This window comes from Mustela nigripes, chromosome 9, assembly GCF_022355385.1.
Source record: "Mustela nigripes isolate SB6536 chromosome 9, MUSNIG.SB6536, whole genome shotgun sequence".
Classification (NCBI taxonomy): Eukaryota; Metazoa; Chordata; class Mammalia; order Carnivora; family Mustelidae; genus Mustela; species Mustela nigripes.
In genome coordinates, this window is record NC_081565.1 from 4,849,344 (window position 1) to 4,870,912 (window position 21,569).

Consider the following 21,569-nt stretch of genomic DNA (forward strand, 5'->3'; position numbering starts at 1 on the left):
CAAACAAAAGAGACATAAAAACCAAGCAGACCACTTGTTTTGCTCATGACCGTGAGCGGGCCCCAAGCTCGTCTATGACTCGGGTATTTTCTTGTTTATATTTTAGTTATCACTGTCTTGTATGTTCCCTTACTTTAGATGCTTTGCACTTGCTAAATATCTACATTCTTGTTTTTAACACGTCTGGGAGATCTAGAACAGTGCTGGGGACACAGTAGATGCTCAGTGAATATAAAAATGAACCAGGGAGGAAAACTCACTTCATCTGCACTCCAATCCTACTCCCTTGAGAGCCACCCTAGAGATATTCCCTTCCAGATACCTACACATACGTAATACACATCTTAAAAAACCCCACAGCTAATAAGTATCAGAGTACCTGTTTTATTTGGAGCGGAAAACCCGAAGCCTTGGGACGCCACACTTCCTCCTCCAGAGCTGAAAGTGCCGGCAGGCTTCTGCTCTCCAAACGATGAGCCGGCAAAGCCACCAAATGTCTTGGCCCCACTGTTTCCAAATAGATTAGAGGTATCTAAAGAAAGGGGGAACATGTTGAGGGAGATCAGAGTCAGAAAAAATGTCCTTATCTACTTAGAACAGAAAAGAAGCTGCAGCTAGGTGTTTGAGGAGAAACGAGTGACAAGTCTGGGATTCAAGGGAGCCGGGCCACGGCGAGCGCCTTCTGTGATTTGCTGCATGTTGATGACAAGTTCCTAATCTCTGGGAACTCGGGCTCCAGGTTCTACGGACACACCGTGCACGGGAGCTGCGACAGGGCCCAGGGAAGAGGCTCCTTTGCAGGCGCGCATCTGGGCTCCCACACGGCTCCAGTCTAACTACCAGCTTCCCCGCGAGGCGGTTTTCTTCTGGAGAAGAGGGCTCGCGCTCACTCATCTCCTCCCAGGAAAACCAGCTTCACGTTTTGTCGAGCTACAGAAAATAAAGTCGAGCAAAATCGAAGCAAGCTTAATGGCTTCCAGCTTCTGCTTTTACAATCGGGTTGGACAGCGTGTGCTGTCGCCCAGTCTGCGCAGGGAATGGCGGCGAAACAAGGGAAACCATGATGTTCCTAATTCTGATCTGAGGGGAGCTCGAGAGGCCCTGAAGAACGAAGAGGCAAGGCTTCCAGTCTCATTTCCTTTTCCGATGCGGCTCAGGGAAGCCCTCGACCTTTCAGATGTTTATCTAGGTGGGTCACTCGCTCGACACACCGAAGCCATGCCAAGAATGAAAGGAATCAAGGAAACCAATTCTTAAAAACCGAGATGGGTAAGAAGTGTTTCGTCAGTTAAGAGACGCAAATCTGACCGTTACTGCCCAAGCAGCCACAACTGGAAGCACTTGGGAACGCAATCCGCACACCATCAGGAACTTCTCCTTCACCCTTTCTTGGGGGGGAGAGGGGAAGGCGACTCACACTACCCCACCATGTTTGGAGGGGTGTTTTATTAAAGTAAGTTTGAGCCCTAAGAAGGCAGGGAGATGCTGTCCTGAAACGGGCTCTAGGCCCAAAGGCACAGGCAGAAGCAGGGCGCTGAACTGATGCTCCGGGTAGGCAAGGGGGAGCACGAGCCGCCGTCACCACGGGAGAAGCGCGAACACTGCACTGGCCAGCCTTCCCCCAAGCCGATGAGGGGCTCACCGTGAAGGTGATGGGAGAGAAGTGGAGGGGAGTAAAGTCACTCCCAAAGTCCAGCTGTTTCAAGAGGTGGCCTGCCACTGACCTGTCAATCCCAAGGTCCCCCATCTCGCTCTGCTGCCGACCCCACCCCTGCGTGAGACATAACTGTTAACCCTTGTAGTGGTCATGCTCTTGATCGACAATCCAGGAAGTGACTAGCCTTATCTCAGGGACATGATCACCCCGAGTTTCTAGGCACCAGTGCACAGAGTCCTGGGCCACCATAGGGTCAGACAGCAGCGGGGAGTCCTGAAGTGAGATGATAGTCACTCTCTTTGCCATGGTTTTTTAATTGAAATATATTTGACATATAACATTGTGTAAATTCAAGGTGTACATGTTAATTTGATAGATTTACATATTATGATATATATATATATATATATATATATATATATATATATTTATTTATTTATTTATTTAAAATATAATTGCCTTAAAAAAAAAAAAGTGCAGTCTGAGAGCCAGGCTAGGAGCGGGCCAGGCACTGACAGCAGGAGAGGCTCACAAGTTCCTTTTCATCACCCCCCCCCCCCCCGTTCCTCAGTACCACAGGATCACCCATCTCCCTTTTGTAGAGGGGTTTGTGGGGGTGAGGTGCTCTTAAGCAGCCCGAGCTCTCTGGCAGCGGGCTAGCTAGCTTGGAGGCCGCGTTTTATCCTCTCGGCGGCAGGACCCTCACTCAGCGCTGGAGATGCAAATCGGGCTCCTCCGCCATTCCTTTGCTCGGCACCTCAGGAACAGACGACTGCAACTTTCTGACTTCCTTAATGCCACTGCGGCAAGAACCGCCAACAGCAAATCTGTTCAAGCACGAGACCTGGGGCTAGCCGTCCCCTTGGAGAAATCCGAGATACAGAGGTGAAACGATTTTCCCGGGACGATGCTGGGAGACTGAAAGGCCTGAAGTCAGAGAACAGAAGTTTCTGGGCATCTTCACCCTCCGTCTTCTCGAGGCTGCTTTGTCTGCAGATGCTCCCGGTGTTATAGTGGAGGACACGGGTATCGTGTGGCAGCCCTGGTTCAGGACACCTAGCAGCCGGCGGCAAGGACTTCACCTTCCCAGGTCCCAGTTTCCTCTGAGATAAAACGGGGACAGCGAGGGGCGTCCGCACCGCTGCTGAGGCTCAGATGAGCTGCCGTGTGCGGAGCCGAGCCGGGCCGATGGCAGAGCCTCGGGAAACAGAACTTCCCCTCTCTGTTTCTTTAACTCTTCCTTCCGCCACATCCCTCTTGTGTTCGATATAAGACGACACAGAACAGATGAGTGGCAAAAAACGTAATCCTTTTCATTTTGCAAAGACTGTGAGAAGTAAACCAGTCGAGTTGTAACAGTTTCATTCACAGTCTCAAGAGGAGCTCTGCATGTTGAAACGTTTTAGGATTTATTTAAGCTGCTCTGAAGCAAAGTGGCATGAAGCAAGGTCCGCTTCTCTCCGTTCCCGCAGTCCACAGCCTGCTTCTCAGTTCCTTCCCAGCGGCTCCAAAATAACACAGTTCCTGGCTATTAAAATATGGCAAGTCAGGGGGTTATCTTGGCTGTTGGAACAGGAGGCGTCGCAGGAGCCTCTTCACATGTGGGCAGAGCAGCTGTCCTCAAAGAGTTGGCTGGTGACTTCTACTCTCGGGGGTGGCGAGTCCAGGGACAAGTGGCTTCAGCTCTGGGCTTCCCCCTGCCGGCTTGACAGTGGTCCTCTTGGGTCTTCCATTGGGCAAAAAACATTTGCCTAACTCAACATCAGGGTCCAACCCTGCTTCAATTAAGTTATCCCTGATATAAATGTGATACAAACACTAACACGGAGACCCGGTCCCACGTCATTCTGCAGGCCTAAAGTCACTGATTCGAGTTCAACACGCCCCGAGAAGGGGGTTCCTCCACAAGCTCAGGCCCAGGACACTTTCCAAGACGTTCTCTGGAAGAACAGTTGTAACGGGAGCCTTGCTGGCCCAAGAGGTTCTCCTCAAATTGCTTTCGTATCCTCACACAAGTTATGCCTTTCGGGCCTCCGAACAGAGAACGTGCTGAGGATGGCTCTCACCAGTGTCCTTAGGACGAGACACGGGGAGGCAGCAAGCGCTCGTGGGTAAAAGTGCGCGGTGCTGCTGAATTTTAAGCGACCCCTGAATTTTGAGCGTGGATCTCAGATAGTTTCTGGGGGCAGAGAGAGCAGAAACCTTCACGAGCTGCGGGCTTCTAGATAAAGAACAGGCCGGCTCCCAGCAGCAGTGCTCCGGCTTGGCTTCCGCCATCATGGCAGGGGACTAATGACCTCTCAGGGCGGAAGAGGGCAGCGGCAGGACCAGGCGGCCACCAGGGAAACTACCGAGTGCCCAGCCTGTGTTCAGAGTCAGGCTGCACGGGAGTGTGTTCAGTGCCCCCGAGAACAGGCCAGAGGGCCACCAGACAAGACGCGCCCAGGAGGAGCTGTGCTCCGCTGCAAGGCTAGGACAATTTCAGGAGGCACCGGGGTGGGTCAGGGTTCTGGAAACATACTCAGACTAAACCCCAGCAGCTCCACAAGTCCTCCTGATCCTATCTCCTGATCGGTAAAACGGGGATACGACATTGAGAAGTCCTGCTGTAAGAGGCAGTCAGCCCAACTACACGGCATGTGGCACACAGGAGGTGTCCGTAAGGATCCGTTCCCTTCCACCTGATGTCCTGTGAAGGCAGGGAATACAAGGGCTGTGGGATTCCAGAGAGGGAGAGACCACCGGGACCCCCGGGGCCCTCAGGCCCAGCTGCACACAGGTGTAGACTTGCAGTCACCCTTACAGGAAGGGTGGGTTCGGCAGGGGGAGTGGAGGGAGCAGGGGAGCTCCGGCACCGCAGCGGGCAGAGCGGGGCGGCGCGCGTACGGAGGACGGCTGGCAGACAGGCCGACGCCGAGGGAATGTGGTGGGGGCACAGGAGAGTGTGCGGGGCAGCTCACAGAGGGCCCGGGCGTCGAAGCCAAGGAGCTGGCTTCGTGTCAGTGGGAAGCTGCCAGGCGTTCTGCGTAAGGAGAGTGGCAAATGCAAAAGAGTTAAAAACACTGAGCTTGGCGTGAATGTCCACATGCCGGGGGAGGATAAGCAGGGAGGGGAGTCGAGACTACTGTGCTAACCCAGATGACGGTGAGGACGTGCCCGCAAGGACAGAGAGAAGTGGCAGAGAAGGAACCGTCTAAAAGACAGAAAGAGAACCAGGAGAATCGGTCTATACAGCTCAGGAAAGACGTGCTCAAGGTGTCAAATACTGCAGAGTCACCCAAAGAGAAGGAGGTTGCCTCCAGTGGTTCGCAGAAAGCATCCTCAGTTCTGGTGAGGACAATGGCTGTCCCCAGATGCCTTCTAGCTCCTTCTCCTCCCCCGTTCTTCCTCTTCTGCACCTGGTCCTCTGGGCTACAAAGGCTCCTGTCCCTTTCACTATCGAATCACCTTTCAGTTTTCAAAACAAAATAATGGTTAAGTCTTTTCAATATCTGAAACTTCTCTTACCATAGAAGTAAACTGCTGGCTTATAAAAACCAATGTTTAGGAAAATGAAGACTAGCAGGTGTCTGGTATCAAGAATCTGGTATAATCCTATAAAAGTATCTGGTTTAATTTTAAACCAGAATTAAAGAATTAGAGAAAAGGTGTACCAGTGAACAATGGACTAGGGGCGGAAGAGGGCAGTGCTGCCTCGCCGTGTGGTCCAGTTCCCGTGAGGTACACACCGACACGGTGGCAGGTGGCAGAGCTCAGGCTGCCCAGCACAGGGTCACTGGATGGAGAATTGGACAAAGGGGTGCACAGCTGGCTCCCACGAGCCAGGGCAGGCCATCGCCAGCCCCCCACCGAGAGAAGGCCATCCTCTGACAGGTAAGAACCAGGCCCGAAGAGATGAACCACGCAGAAGGAATGGGAATTTTACGAGGATACGATACACCTAAGATTCAACAAAGCTGCTTAGTAACACAGTCTCGCAGACTGTAACCTAAGGGAGAAACCCAGGTTTCTGGTACCATGTCACTGAGTGCTGCCTCTGTGCCAGATGCGGTTTTGTAGCTACACGTGATCTAGCAGAGTCCTAGATCTGCCACTTTCTGGCCTTGTGACTTAAAGTCACCTCACCACTCGGGACTCGTTTCGTCACGGGAAAATGGAGAGTGCCACACGAGGATCCTGCTGTCCAAGTATGCGCTGTGGGGCGGGGGGAGGGTGGAAGATGGGGAAAGCAAGCAGTGTCTCTGGTTCTTGACCCCTGCTTCCAAGCAGACCTCTTTTTAACCTGTTTTATATACTGGGCCTCTGCTTAGAAGTTCATCTGCAGAAAGAGTTTTTGAAAACCACTAGACACAATTTCTAGGATCCCTTCATTCTAGGATTCTTTTTTTTTTTTTTAAGATTTTATTTAGTTATTTGATAGAGAGAAAGAGAAAGAGAGCATGTGCACAAACAGGAGAAGCAGGAGAGGGATCCCGGGACCCTGGGATCGTGACCTGAGCCAAAGGCAGACGCATAACGGCACCACCCAGACGCCCCTCATTCTAGGATTCTAAGTTCCTCCCGGGAGACTGAGAGCTGAAGAAGAGATTTCTGCCACATAATTTCACAAGAGGTCTGTGTCTCTTGACTCTAACCTTCCCTTGTATGGCATGAGGGGAAGAGTGACACCAAGCAACTAATCAGTGAATCTGGAGACTCAGGATGAAGAACTCTGCTTTGAACTGCAGGAGCCTTAACGCGAAAGGAGTTTCTGTCCTGTCTGAGAATATCAGCTTCCGATTCACGAGGACCTTGTGCAGCACAGCAGACGCCGAGATGCTCCGTGTGCGGCAGTTAAGCGAGGGAAGCAGAGATGAAGATGACAGGCCCCCACCTGCCCATCTCAGCCTCCATCAGCGGCAGGGTTTTTTTAAGATTAAAAAAAGAACAAACAAACCCAAATTTCTTTCATTTCCAACCATGAATAGACAGATCAACAAAGAATTTGAAAAATTAGCTGGAGAAAAAAGTGCCAGCAGAATGATACAGCTTCGACTGAAAATAAGGCAAAAATGTAAGAGATGACAAATAACGAAGGCTTTAAGTTTGGGGTAACATTTCTCTGTGGCAGCTGAATTTTCAAACCAATTCCGAGGGGGTACCATACCACGAAAACCCAGATGCTCCTTCTCCCAGCACACCCAGCTTGCTCTGCTGCTCTCATTTGTGCCTGTCCCCTTACATTCACTTCAAGTCATTTCAACTCGAAGACACAGAGCGATCTGGGCCTTGGGAGAGGAGAGGGGAGGGGCTCAGCGCACAGAGCCTCACCGTGCAGCTCTGTTGTCTTTTTGTGATTATATAGGACATCTCATTAAAAAACCAAAAATAAAACTCAAAATAAAACCAGATCACACTGCTTTGATCCATATTATGGGGCTTCTGGACCCCTCTCTTTCCTTTCTACGCTTGTCACCAAAGCTCTGCTAGCACTATCGGGATGATAATGGCATTATGGGGCCGAAGAGATTGGGCAAACAGTCTCAACTTACTTGGGGTGGCTGCAGATCCGAAGCCCCCGCTGGCTGAGCTGAATGGGTTTTTGTTGGCTGCATCCTGGCTGGGTTTCCCTCCAAGGCCACTGAAGAAACCTCCCCCTCTTCCAGTGTTTCCAGACCCAAACACGCTCCCGCTGGAAGAGGGCTGCTGGAAAACAAAAGGGGCAGGAAGTGAGATAGGATGAGAGGTCATCGTCAAACGGCAGGCCACATCCGCGGAAAGGAGGCGCTCACAGCTGGGACAAATGGAAAAAGCAAGAGTACTCTGATTAGTTCGGGGACGGATGCTCTAACCGCCACAAAAGACGCTGGACTCTGGACAGGGACTTCCTACAAATCAGAAGTTCTCAAGCTATTCCACACTCACAGTTCTCTGCAAACATGATTTATGGGAGGAGGGAACTCTGAATGTTTATCTGCCCCACGGCCTGCAGTCTCTGCTTGACACGATGCCAGGGGCAGGAAAGCCAACCCCTCAAGAGTTCCCCCAAATGAGAAAGTTGAAAAACATTTCTCGGCGATTATGAACATGACTTCTTTTGATTCCTCCAGTATTTGGCTGAACTCATCAGCAACTGATGAAAAGTGATTTACACTGTCTCTTCTCCCAATTTGTGCACTTTTATTTCATAATGACTTTTCCATACTGCAGAAATAAGCTTAAATTAGCTCCATTGTTGAAATGATGACCATAGCTGAATTTCGTCCAAGTCTGCAAATCTTATGCTTAGAGGATGCTGCTAACTTAGGGCACGTGCTGACTCAAAGCTGTCTCAGGCACCACATACTTTATTTCAGTTTGGAAACTGGTTCTTAAAGGAAGACCAGTGCTAGATTTGAGGGACCATTAATATTAGTTACATGGGACATCTTCTTGGCTGATAATGTAGAAATAAGATAGGTTTTTAAAGATTTTTTTTTTTAAAGATTTTTTATTTATTTATTTGACAGAGAGAAATCACAAGTACACTGAGAGGCAGGCAAAGAGAGAGAGAGAAGGAAGCAGACCCCCCGCTGAGCAGAGAGCCCAATGCGGGACTCAATCCCAGGACCCTGAGATCATGACCTGAGCCGAAGGCAGCGGCTTAACCCACTGAGCCACCCAGGCGCCCCGGTTTTTAAAGATTTTTATTTATTTATTTATTTGACACACAGAGAGAGAGATCACAAGTAGGCAGAGCGGCAGGCAGAGAAAGAGGGGGAAGGAGGCTCCCTGCTGAGCAGAGAGCCTGATGTGGGGCTCGATCCCAGGACCCTGAGATCATGACCTGAGTTGAAGGCAGAGGCTTAACCCACTGAGCCACCCAGGTGCCCCAAGATAGGCTTTTAGAAATGGATCACTGTTGGGGGTGCCTCAGTTGGTTAAGTGTCTGCTGACTCTTGACCTCAGCTCATCAGAGGTCTGGATCTCAGGGTCGTGAGTTTAAGCCCGACAGTGGGCTCCGCGCTGGGTATGAAGCCTACTTCAAAAAAAAAAGAAAAAAAAAAAGAGGGAGAGAAATGGGAATAAAGCACTCCCCACCTGAAACCGGCGAGTCAATTAAATGTGCTAAGAAGCACAGCGCACTTTCCAATAGCGCCTGCAATGTAAGCACAGGCTTGGAAGACGGTAACTGACCAATGACTGAGCACTTTCTAGGTGCCAGGCATTTCTCTAACACCTCACACTGAAGTCACACCTCCAGGGGGCCACCTCAGAAACAACCCCCTAGCACACCCCCTCAGGGGCACGGCTACCACCCTGGTCTGAGCCGCCAAGCCTCGACTTGTCGCCTGGACTAAACAACTTAACTTCCTGCTTCTACTGCATCTCTGTTCACACAGCAGCTAGAGTAACATCTACGAATGGCAGTCAGATCCTTAAACTCATATTGAAAAGTTCTACAGGACCCTACACAATGTGGCCCTGGCCTCCTCTGACGTCATCCTTTATCGTCTCTCCTCCCCGCACCCCCAACATGGTCCAATTACACTGGTCTTTCGTACTGGAACACGACAGGCTAAATTTTACTTGGGGTGACTGTACCTATGGCACTTATACTCGTCTCTAACTCCCTCTTTTTGCCCCCTAAATGTCTTTTTTTTTTTTAAATTTTATTTATTTACTTGACAGACAGAGATCACAAGTAGGCAGAGAGGCAGAGAGAGAGGAGGAAGCCGGCTCCCCGCTGAGCAGAGAGCCCGATATGGGGCTCGATCCCAGGACCCTGGGATCATGACCCGAGCCGAAAGCAGAGGCTTAACCCACTGAGCCACCCAGGCGCCCTGCCCCCTAAATGTCTTTAAAGCAACAGTAAATTTACGACAATGATTTAATGATGAGTAAGAGCTTTATAAAACCTGGAATCCAATCCAATCATAAAAGCATGGGCTTTGATAACCAGTAGCCAGACTTCGAAAGGCAGGCAGGCATAGCAATGAAATCACGCATGTAGAAAATATCAGACTCTGTAGCTGACTTCCATGCATCAGACTGAAACACAGTCAACTGCCAAAATGTGGCTATTTTCACCCTACCAAAAAACAGCAATTTCAGATGTTTGAACTGTAAAAATAGGATTTAAATAATGGCTATCTGTAGAAATGAATGGAAGGGGACATAGAAGTGAATGTGATTTGAGTTACTACATCCTCAAAAATGGGTTAGAGAGAGTCTCGTTCATTCTAATTGCAATAGATTACAACAGTTTTAAAATTTTAAATTATGGAAAATCTCAAAAGTATAAAAAATGAAAGAATATAATGTTCCTACCCCATGCCCATCACCCAGTTTCAATGAACTCACATCCAGTTCAGTTTTATCTAAAACACTTTTACTTCCCCCATCTTTTAACAGCATGAAGCAAATCCTAGACATCTTATCATTTGAACCATTGATTTTTCTAGTATAATCTCTAAAACATAAACCATAAACATACCATTGTCATGCCCCCAAAGTTGACAATTCCTGAATATTATTAAATAGGGAGTTCCTGTCCAAGATCCAACCTCATAATGTTGTCCAAAAAAAAATAAATTAAAAAAAAAAATAAATCAAATCAAGGGGCACCTGGGTGGCTTAGTGGGTTAAGCCTCTGCCTTCAGCTCAGGTCATGATCCCAGGGTCCTGGGATGGAGCCCCACATCGGGCTCTCTGCTCAGCAGGGAGCCTGCTTCTCCCTCTCTATCTGCCTGCCTCTCTGCCTACTTCTGCCTACTTGCGATTTCTCTGCCAAATAAATAAAGAGTTAAAAAAAAATCAAGTTAAATCAAATCAATCTCAAGCCTCCAGACCCAACCCCTACTTCACAGGAAGTTAACAAGGGCTGGGGGACCAAGTTAACCTAGGAGCTGTAACATGGGAATGCAGTCAGCAATCAGGCCACAGGAAATTCTACAGAACTGAATTATGAGAAACAACAAGAGTAAGAGAGACACAGAAGGGTCATCTATAGATAGAGACAGACAGTTGGGAGACCTATCAAGCAATTTCAACGTGTGGACTGGACTTGATGCTAATTCAAAGAAACAAATATAAAAAGGAAATGGAGACACTGATGAGACTTCTTCACAAGGGCTTTTCCTGACTACATAACCTAAATTGCTCTTCCTGATTACTGCTTTATTCTCTTCATAGCACTAACTCTATGAAATTAAACTATTTTAATATGCGCTCTCTCCATCAGATGTAGTCTTACAATCTGTGAGCACTGGGTATCCTTCCATTCATTTAGATCATCTTTAATTTCTTTAAACAATGTTTTCTAGTATTCAGAGTATGTTTTACACTGATTTTGTTAAATTTATTCCTAAATTTATTCCCTTTTTGATATTACTGAAAGTGGAATTTTTACTTCCATTTTCAGATAGTTTATTGCAAACATATAAAAGTAGGTTTTCTTTTTTTTTTTTTTTTTAAAGATTTTATCTATTTGACAGGCAGAGATCACAAGTAGGAAGAGAGGCAGGAAAAGAGAGAGGAAGGGAAGCAGGCTCCCTGCTGAGCAGAGAGCCCGACGTGGGGTTCGATCCCAGGACCCCAGAATCATGACCTGAGCTGAAGGCAGAGGCTTTAATCCGCTGAGCCACCCAGGCACCCCTAGAAGTAGGTTTTCAAAAATATTCTTGCACAATTCCACTGTGAACCCATTTATTAGTTCTGCTGTTATTTTAGTGGATTCCTTAGGATTTTCTATATACCTGATCATGTATCTGCAGATAAAAAGTTTCACTTTTTCTAATCTAGATGCCATTTTTTTTTTCATTTTCTTGCCTAACGGACCTGGCGAGATCAACATAAAGCTTTTGATTGATCCATACGGCTACATGCACTGGTCACTCTTGCCTTTACACTGCTGAGTAGTATTCCGCTAGCAGAGTAAGCTACTGCTTACTGCTCTCCTGCCAGACATCTGGACTATTCCCAGCTTCGGGCTGTCATAAACAAAGCTGCTATAAACAGTAAGTCTTTTTGTGGACCTAGGTTTTCAGCTCTTTTGGCTAAATACCGAGGACTGGAACTGCTAAACCACAAAATTAGTGTCTATTTAAGAAATTGCCAAATGGTTTTCCAAATTACCGTTTTATAATCCCACCAGCAGCACATTAAGAGATCTATTTGCTCTAATCTCCACATTTGGTTTTGTTAGCTCTTAAATTTTAGTAATTTTAGCGGCTTTGGGGTAGTGTCATATTGCGGTTCCAAATTACATTTCTCTGATGACTAATAATGGTGGGCAAGGTTTCAAGTGCTTATTGGCCATTCATATACTTTGTAAAGTATCTGTCCAAGTACTTTGCTTAGTTTTTAAAGTTCTTTATATATTCTTTACATATTCTAGACAGAAGCCCTTCATTTGACACACGCATTATAATTATTTTCCCCCAGTTTATATCCTGCCTTTTCATTTCATAACAATATTTTGATGAGCATTACTTTCTAATTCTGATGGGAGTCTACTTTTTAAATTTTCTTATTTTATGGTTAAGTGCTTTTTGGGTTCTAAGAAATCTTTACCTAATAATGGTTTCTTAATAGTGGCACTGACATTTGGGCTGGGTAATTCCTTGTTTTGGAGGGTTATGGAATGTTCAGCAGCATTCCTGGCCTTTACTCCCAAGATGCTGATAGCACCCCCTACTCATGAGAACCAAACAGGTCTCTGGCCATTGCAATTGTGAAATTCCCCCCACGGGGGTGGGGGTGGAACTGATACCATCTGAGAACCACTGGTCTACACAAAGGGAGCAAAGAATATTCTCTGCCTTTTTGCTCTGGTTATCATACATTTAACATCTCCCCATAACCATGAAATACATCATTTCCCTGTATGGCCTGAGTCTTTTTAGCTGCTTTAGAATTTTTCTCTTTGTATTTGGTTTTCAGAATTCTGCTTATCTATGATGTGTCTAGGTGTGCCTCTCATATTTACTCTGCTTAGGGTTCACAGAGTTTCTTGGATTTTTGGATCCTTGTTTTTCAAGACATTTGGAAAAGCTTGGCCATTTTTCTTCAAATATTTTTATCTACTCCATTCTGTCTCCTCTCCTTCAAGGACTCTGATTACAAATACAACAGGCTGCCTGATACTGTGTTACACAGGTCACTAGTGTTCTCCCCAGTGGTTTTCTCAGTCTGAGTTTCATTAAAAAAATGATGTTTACTTATTTATATATTAATTTAAAACAGGATCCATGTCCAGCGTGGGGCCTGAACTCACGACCCTGAGATCAAGAGTCACACACTCTACCCACTGAGCCAGCCGGATGCCCTGTTCTGAGCTTCATTTTAGATCATTTCTACCTGTGTTTGAGTTCACTGTACTTCTGTAGTACTCACTCTGCTGTCATGTCTGTCTAATAATTTTTAATCTCAGATACTAGATTTAAACTTCAGATACAGATCTAGACTTAGTACTTATTTTTATAATTGCCAATTCTCTGCCGAGATTTCTAGTCAACTGTTCTTTCCTTCTCCTCTACATCCTTGAGCACGACAGTCACAATAGTTATTTTAAAGTCTCCGCCTGCTAGTTCCACTCTCCGGATCATCCAAACAGGTTGTTTCTTGCTGTTCTCTAAAACACGACTGTGGATGCCCCCTTTTCTTTTTGCTTTTTCATGTTATATGTATGTAATATTTATGCGATATTTGTGTAAAATACATACATACATATATTTTGGTATACAAGACTTTGCGCGTGGACCAGCGGTGTGGGGACTGAAGAACACGGCTCTCCTGCAGCACGAGAGGCCTCTCTTTCATCTGTATCCCAAAGCGAGTATGCAATCATTCACATTTCACTAAGTGTTGAGTTGATCTGGAAACAAGTCAAAGCTTGAAGAATGAACTCACCTCTGTGTTTGCTTAGGGTTTAAATTATTTGTCACAAGGCTGAGCCTGGAGCCAGGAGGCAGCTGGGCCGCAGTGTTACCTTTGGATTCAACAGTTCTGGGCAGTGAGAGATTGCAGGACTGTGCAAGTTCTTTCTGCTTTTCGGTCCTGCCTTTGTTTCTCTTCTCTTGGCAAAAGTGGGGGAGGGGTGGATAGGGAAGATTTTTATATTAAACAAATTACTGTTGTACCTGCAAGCCTTTCAGACTCCAATCTGTTTTGTTGTTTTTAAACAGAACAGCTTTATTGGGATATAATCCATATACCATAAAACTCACTGATTTTAAAGGATAAAATTCAATGGTTTTTGGTATATTACATTATTAGGTTAAGACTGCAGCGAAGTATCATTGTTATTTTAACCACGTAAGCATACAATTCATTCGCGAGACTTCTATTCACAATGCTATGCAGCCACCATCACTGCCTATTTCCAAGATTTATCTTTTCTTTCCTTTTTAAGATTTTATTTATTTGGCAGAGAGTGAGCACAAGTAGGGGGAGCAGAAGGAAGAGGAGAAGGAGAAGCAGACTTCCCGCCAAGCAGGGAGCCCAATGAGGGGCTCGATCTCAGGACCCTGGGATCATGACCCGACCCGAAGGCCGATGCTTAACGACTGAGCCACCCAGGCGCCCCAATTTCCAAGATTTTTCATCTCAAACAAAATTCTCAACCCCTAAGCACTAACTCCTATTCTCTCCTCTAACAGCCACTGAAACCTCTAATCTACTTTCCTGCTCTATGCATTTAGCTGTTCTAAATACTTCACATACTCGGATTCATACGTTATTTGTCCTTTTATGGCTGGCTTATTTTATTTAGTATAATGCACTCAAGGTTCATCCACGTATATATGAATCAGAATTTCATCCCTCTGGAAGGCTGAATAATATTCCATTTTATGCACAGACCATATTTTGTTTATTCAGTCATCTGTTGATGGACATCTGGGTTGTTTCCTCCTTTTGGCTACTGTGAGTAACGTTGCTGTGAAGACTGGTGAAAACTGTCTTTTTGACTTCCTGCTTTCAATTCCTTTGGGTATATACCCCGTAGTGCAGTTCCTGGGTCATATGGTAATTCTAAGTTCGGCTTTTTGAGGAACCACTGACCTGTTTTCCACAGTGGATGCACAATAGTGCACATTCCAACCAGCAATGCTGGGTTCCATTCTCGCCACATCCTTGTCAATCAATACCCATTATTCTCAGGTTTGTTTGTTTTTTAAATGATAGCCACCGAAAGGGTACGAAGTGGTATTCTCATTCTGGTTTTGATTTTCATTTTCCTCATGTTTAATGGTGTTTCCATGTGCTTACTGGTCTTTTATTTTGCTTGTCTCCATTGTTGCCAGTAACTTCTGACTCCTTCTCTAGCCAGTACATCAGCAAGGCCTCTCTTCCACTTCCCAAACTCAGACCTGACATGCGCCCCCAGAATCTGCTATACCATCACACGCACCTACAACGGGCTCCCCTCTGTGGAAATGAATTCCACAAGGCTTTCTGCCACTCCTGAGTCCCACTGTGACAGATCACATTTTCCAAAGGGGGTCACAGCGACATTTCTAGACTCATGTGCTCTTCTAGGGTAAGAGGTGAAGCCTATCGGCCTCCTTTTACACCTGGATGGGATTCTGTGACTGCTTTGAAGAAGAGACCGCAACATAAGCGACGGTCTGTGACTAGGTCATAAAAGGTTATCTATCTTCTGCCTGGCTCCCTTTCTTTTTTGAAATTTCTCCTTGGAATCCAGCCACCACATTGTAAGGAAACACAGGCCACATGGAGAAGCGGAGAACTCCGGTTCTGTTCTGAGCCAACGGCAAAACCAACCATGGAATATATATAAATGCCACCAGGTTTAGGGCAACAGCATGAGATAATTCCAATATCTGTAGGATAAGTGATTATTATACTATCCAGATTTTGCTTGGTCCTGTAACAGGAGTTAAGTTCTCCTGCATCCCAGCCAGAATCTGCCTTGTATCCTTAGATATTTCTGAGGAGACTCCTCTTTCAACCGAAACTGCATTCGTTTTTACAGTGCTTCTCATATGCTAGCCATACTCCTAAGAACTGGGGATACAGCAATGAATACAACACAGAAGGCCCCTGTCATTAGGAAAAGACCTATGGACTTGAGTTTGTGGCCCCTCCAACTGTAAACGTAATATCTACGACAGAAGAATATGGGGGTGGGAGGGGCAGGGAGGAGTAACCAACACAGAGTTAATCACAGTAAGTTTATTGCCCCTTAGCTCAACATCATGCCTGTGAGTTTCCCCATGCCACTCCAGTTCGGTCACTTTTGTAGTTGAATAAAATTCTCCTACGGGTAATACAAATTCACCTATCCATTGGAATACTGGTCAGCATCTAGGATTCTGGTTTTTGGTTACTAGAACATTGTGGCTATGAACACCCCTGTATCCTGGGGCCCATGTGCATGAGTTTCTCTAAGAACACACCTAGGAGTTGGCACTGCCAGTCTCCACTGGATCACGCCAAACTGTTTTCCAAGGTGGTTATACCAAATGACGCCCTCACCAGGAGGGTATGTCAATCTCCTCTGCCCTGCATATTCGCTGGCATTTGGTATTGTTGGGCTTTGAATTTTTGCTGTCGCACAAGTGTGTATCTCTGTTGGTTTAATGTGTATTACTAATTGACTATGTTTCTTGGTCTTCTAAGTAACCGTTATTTACTTACTATGTTTTCTCATTTCTCCTTCTTTAAAAATCTGGGATAAAATATACATGAAACTTATTGACTTCAGCATTTTTAAGTGTACAATTCAGTAGCATCAGGTACGTTCACAAGGCTGTGCAACCAACAGTATCTTTTTTTTAATGAAATCTTCAGCCTGTTTTCTTTCTATTTTGCTTAAGTTCATAAATTTTATGTGTAGAGAGCTCAATGAATTTTGAAAGTGTTTACAGCAGTCAAGATAGCAAACATTGTTTTAGAACTTTAGGAGACTCCTCTGTACCCCATGTTTAATGCCCTAACAGCACCCACCGTTGTGATTTCTATCATGCTAAGTTTTGCCTGTGTCTGCCTCTTTACGGAAGTAAGTATAATCCAACAGTACGGACTCTCGGGTCAGGCTTATTTCACTTAACCCTACGTCTGCGGGACTAACCAACCCAGTTTGTTTTGTACACGCACACATTTGATTTCACTGCTTTGCGGTATTCCACTATATAAATACACCTCAACTTAATTATCCATTCTTCAGCTGATGTGCATTTCGGCTGTTTCTTGCTTTTAGCTATTATAACTATGCTTCTGTGAACGCCCTTATTCGTACCTTCTCATGAACACAGGCCCTCGCTTTTGCTGGCTACATACCCAGAAGTGGAGACACGTCGGCTCAAGAGGAATTTTTTGTGTTTCTAGTTCTGATAGTGCCAGGTGGTTTTCCGAAGTGGTTCTACGGATTTACACTGCCTTCTGCAACACGTGAGAATGTCTAGTTGCTACACTCCTCACCAATATTGGGTACTGTCAGCCCTTTCAATTTTAGCCATTTTGGTGGGGGTGTACTTTTCTCTTTTTGATTTGTATTGTTTATATATTCTGAATACAATTACTCTGTCAGTTTTACAGGCTGTAATTTTCCTATTTCATGGCTTGCTTTACCCTAAAATTAAGAGAGCCATAATTTTAGTGAAGTCAAATTTTCCTTTTGCCTCAAGAACATCCTCTAGAATTTCCTTCAGGTCTGCTAGGCATAAATTCTCCCAGTATCTGTCTGAAAAAGGTCTTGATTTCCACTCACTCTTTAGAGATGTTTCTTTGGTGGGGTTTAGAAATGCTAGGTAGCAGGGTGCCTGGGTGGCTCAGTTGGTTAAGTGACTGCCTTCGGCTTAGGTCATGATCCCGGAGTCCCGGTATCAAGCCCCACGTCGTGCTCCCAGCTTCATGGGGAGTCCGCTTCTCCCTCTGACCTTCTCCCTTCCCATGTTCTCTCTCACTCTTTCTCAAATAAACAAACAAAATCTTAAAAAAAAAAAAAAAAGAAAGAAAAAGAAAGAAAGAAAGAAATGCTAGATAGCTAGACTGTCTCTGGCTCTTACTGTCACCGCTGAGAAGTCAGCTGTGAGCCCCACTACTGCTCTTTTGAAGGTAACCTGTCTTTTTCCCAAAGGCTTTTAACATCTCATCTTCCTAGCTCTGCAGCTTCACTATGGTGGGTCTTGGAATCTGTTTCCTTTCACACATTCTGCTTTGTGTTTGTTGGACTTTAGAATCTGTGGGTTACTGTCTTCTACTGGTTTGGGATATGTGTCTTTTCTCTGATATTCTCACACAATCCTTTCTCTTTCTCTCCTCTGATTATACGTGTTAAATTTTTCTTTTCAGATTCTGCGCTCTCTAGTGTATTTTCCGTCTTTTTTGCTCTCCATGATGCATTCCAGGTAACTTAACCCGACCTGTCTTCCAGTTCAAGGGCCACCAAACTAGAGTCTGTGGGCTCAGTCCAGACTGCTGTTTTAGTCAATAAAGCTTTATGGAAACACAAGCACACTCACTCAGTTACTGTCTGCGGCTGCTTTCGGGCAGCACCGTGCAGCAGCACCGAGCAGCTGGGACAGAAACAGTATGTGGTTCTCTCAAAGCCTAAAACAGTTACCATCTAGGCCTTTACAGAAAAAGTCTGCTGATCCCTACTATAGAACTGTTCTCTTCAGCTGGATCTAATCTGCTGGTTTTAAATTTTAATTATATTTTTCTAGCAGTTCTATTTGGTTTTCAATGTAGCTAGGACACTTCTTATCCCCTACTCTTTACCAGTATGTTCAAGTTTGCCTTTTATTTCGACTAAACATGCAAAAAAACAGTGCTGTTCTATAAGTCTTTACAAATATATGTCTGATGTTTATCCTGGCCCTTGCTCATAGTTCTTTGCTTCTTTTTGTGATTAATTTAGGTGTGGGAATCAATGTCCTTAAAAACTGTCCGCAGCCTAGAGTGAAGTTACTCTTCTTCAAGGTGGGACTGTGCTGCTTCCGCCAGACATCCACCGACACCACCATCCCAGGACCCTGCCAGGCTACATTCACAGGCGGAGACCAACAGATCTGGAGACCCAGCTCCTTGTGGGGCAGGGTCTCTTTCACACTCCCTTCTTTGTGCATATCTCAGCTAGTGACTTCTGCCCCTTTGCCCTTTGGGGTTATTAAAAAAGGAAATTAAAATGTTCTCAGATTAATAAATGCCCTCATGGCAACACTGGCTCTTATGCTCCCATCACTTCTATAGGGACTCATTTTCTTTTCATTCGACTTGGTAAAATACCTTATTAGCTTGCCAGTGCCTTGAAAACTATGGTTTTTATGTTTTTTATCCACCATTTTTAGATGTTTCCAGTGAGGAACTTGGTTTACATGACTTAACCTGCTATTATCAGCTGGGAAGTTTCACTTCCCCCTGCCACAGATCACGGACCAGGGCAGAGCCCATCTTTGAAGGAAGGGGAGCACCAAGAAAACGTCTTCCTGAAGAAGGGGCAGAAACATCTAATAGGTCTGCCACTTCGTCAGTTAACGGACACGTGCCAAGCCCACCTTCAGAAAGCCACCACTGTCTCTGACACAGAGGCCCTTCTTCAGAAGGACTCCTCAAGGGGTTATTATGATCTGAAAGCAGCTGACATATGACGTAACAGTACATTTACTCTCTCTGGGCCCTCGCCGTCCTCATCTGTGGGATGGGGACAATAACAGTCCCTACCTCATAGAAGCAGTAACGATTATGTGAGTCCATTTACGTAAAGCACTCGATACTGTGCCCGCACACAGATAACCACTAGCTGGACAAGCTCAAGTAAGTCACCAAAAGGAGGGTATATAGCTTAGTCCAGGGACCCTGGATGGTGTTGGTTACATATTTTTCTTGTTGCTTAAATAACCATTTAAAAAGGTAGCTATTGTTAAATTATTATTAATCATTATTATCAAAAGGAAGCTATTCTTAACTTCAGAAACTTAAAACACACACACACACACCCTCACCCCACACACAAAGGCTGAGGAGTAGACTTAGCCCATGGACTGTGGTTTGCCAACCCCTGCTCTAGCAGAACGGGCAGAGGAGGGATGGAGACCAGGCACTATGCTTTTTAAGTGCTTTCCTAGAGGACTGTCAAAGAAAGGTCAAAACCAGTGATTCTCTCAAGTCAGAGGCTAAGATTTCTGCCACCTCAAGGGAGCTAAAGAAGGCCGAGCCTGAGAATTACGTGAGGCTGTTCACTGCCCCTGGGCACACGGTAGGAACTGCTTACATCGTGTGGGAACAAGGTGGATGGGTCTGCTATATGTTGATGCAAACGGAGGCAAACATATGTTATTTACCTGGCCAAATACTGTTCCACCAGTGCTGGCTGCTTGACCAAACAAAGAACCAGTATTACTGGACCCAAAACCTGTAAAATGAGAAGAGAACAAGTTTAATTTGGATAACTCGTTCACGACATCAAGTATTTTGTTTGTTTTTAAATGGCATTCAGGTGTACTAGACACCCGATAATACATCACCTCATTTCTTTATAGGCAATGGAGAACATTATGAGTAAATAAAGACCTTTGGTCATGGCTAACATTTCATAGTAGCAGAAGCTCCAAAGTCCTGCGGACTGAATCCTTATCTCCTACTAAACCCTGGTGGGTAGTGGCTGATAATTTTCCTTAGGCTTAGCTGTCAAGGAGTCTTTCCAATGACGAACTCAGAATCATGAATAGCTTTACTCCCTGGTTTCCTCTGATCTCAAATACGAGATTCCTTTGGGGTAGTTCATCTTCCTTCTGGGTGGCTTGAGATGGTTGAGGCGCTGCTCTAGACAGGGCCTGGGAAAACTTGGGGGGGGGGGACGACTGTGTATTTTACCCAAAGAGCCCTAGACAAGGGGTTAGAAGGCTGGAGTTCCACTCTGATCTCTGTCCCTGATCTAGGTAGCTGAGCTCAAGCGAGATTCAATCGCTCGCTCCTCTAGGCCTGGAGCAGACAGCTCGGCTACCTGTCTGCATTGTTACTGAAGGAAAGATTTTTTCAGAGGTTCTCAATTGCGTTCGAATGGTTTGATTATACTTGTGCATGAGGGATTCTCAAGTTCAGACTTCAGAAAAAAGGATGCACCCGAGGGCGTGTTGAACACCCTTCTCTGCAAGACTCCTCGGCTTTTCCCCCTGCCCGCCCCCCCACCCCGTGTCATCACACTTCCCGTAAGTTCCATGAGCCAAACAGCCTCCCGACACGTGGCAGGTAGATCTCAGGACTGTCTTTCAGCCCTGTGTCCTTGTAGCTGAACTTAGTGGGAGCTTAACAAACATTTGTTGGAAGGCAGGCAGGAAAAAACTTCCTTCCTAATAAAGCGAGCCACTTTCAAATAAATAATCACCAAATGAACAAATGAGCAGTTATTTGAAATCTTGCCCACCAAGAAATCACTAATCCATGTTTCCTACCCCCACAGCCTAACTGCTCAAGAAGTAACTGCCTTTCCTAAGATAATGATCAGAAAGTGAAACTTAGAAGCTATTTCAAATTATGCTATTGAAAACTTGGGGAAGTAAAAGCAGCTGCCAAAATCAGACACAACTGACGTTAAAAAATAGTAACATTTAAAGATTTTTGTTTTAATTACACTGAAAATAGGAAAAAACCCCAAGTTTTCACATGTCAGTATCTGCCCTTCCGACAAGCAACACGGTGTCAGAGGAAGCAGGATATAAAATGCTGGCAAGCAGCGGACTAGGACGAGGGGCTCCAGAGTCTGGTTCTGTCTCCACGACTAGCATCTCATGCCATGAGATCAGTCTCCTCGAGGCTTGACAGTTTGGACATAATAGCCTCTAATGTACCTTCCAAATTTAAAGGTTTGTATTTATGCGTCACTCATTACTTGCCATGACCTTACACTAAAGATGCCTGTGTTTTCCCCACGAAACAAGCACTATGGTGGCTAAGACAGTGGAGCGTCTGCTGAGCAGCAAAACTG

At 45.6% G+C, this 21,569-nt stretch overlaps 1 protein-coding gene across 5 annotated transcripts in view; it reads right to left on the reverse strand.

Annotated features, from left to right (window-relative positions):
• NUP214 (nucleoporin 214) overlaps positions 1-21,569 on the reverse strand; it is a 101,967-nt gene that overhangs the window by 8,777 nt on the left and 71,621 nt on the right. For 4 of the 5 annotated variants that reach the window (XM_059410519.1, XM_059410518.1, XM_059410516.1 and 1 more), the window contains 3 exons: positions 19,927-19,997; positions 7,189-7,342; positions 380-532 (listed from right to left, as the gene is read on the reverse strand). In XM_059410519.1, coding sequence (XP_059266502.1) covers positions 380-532; positions 7,189-7,342; positions 19,927-19,997 — 378 coding nt within the window. The remainder of the gene's footprint in view (positions 1-379; positions 533-7,188; positions 7,343-19,926; positions 19,998-21,569) is intronic. The other variant, XM_059410517.1, reaches the window with a different exon arrangement.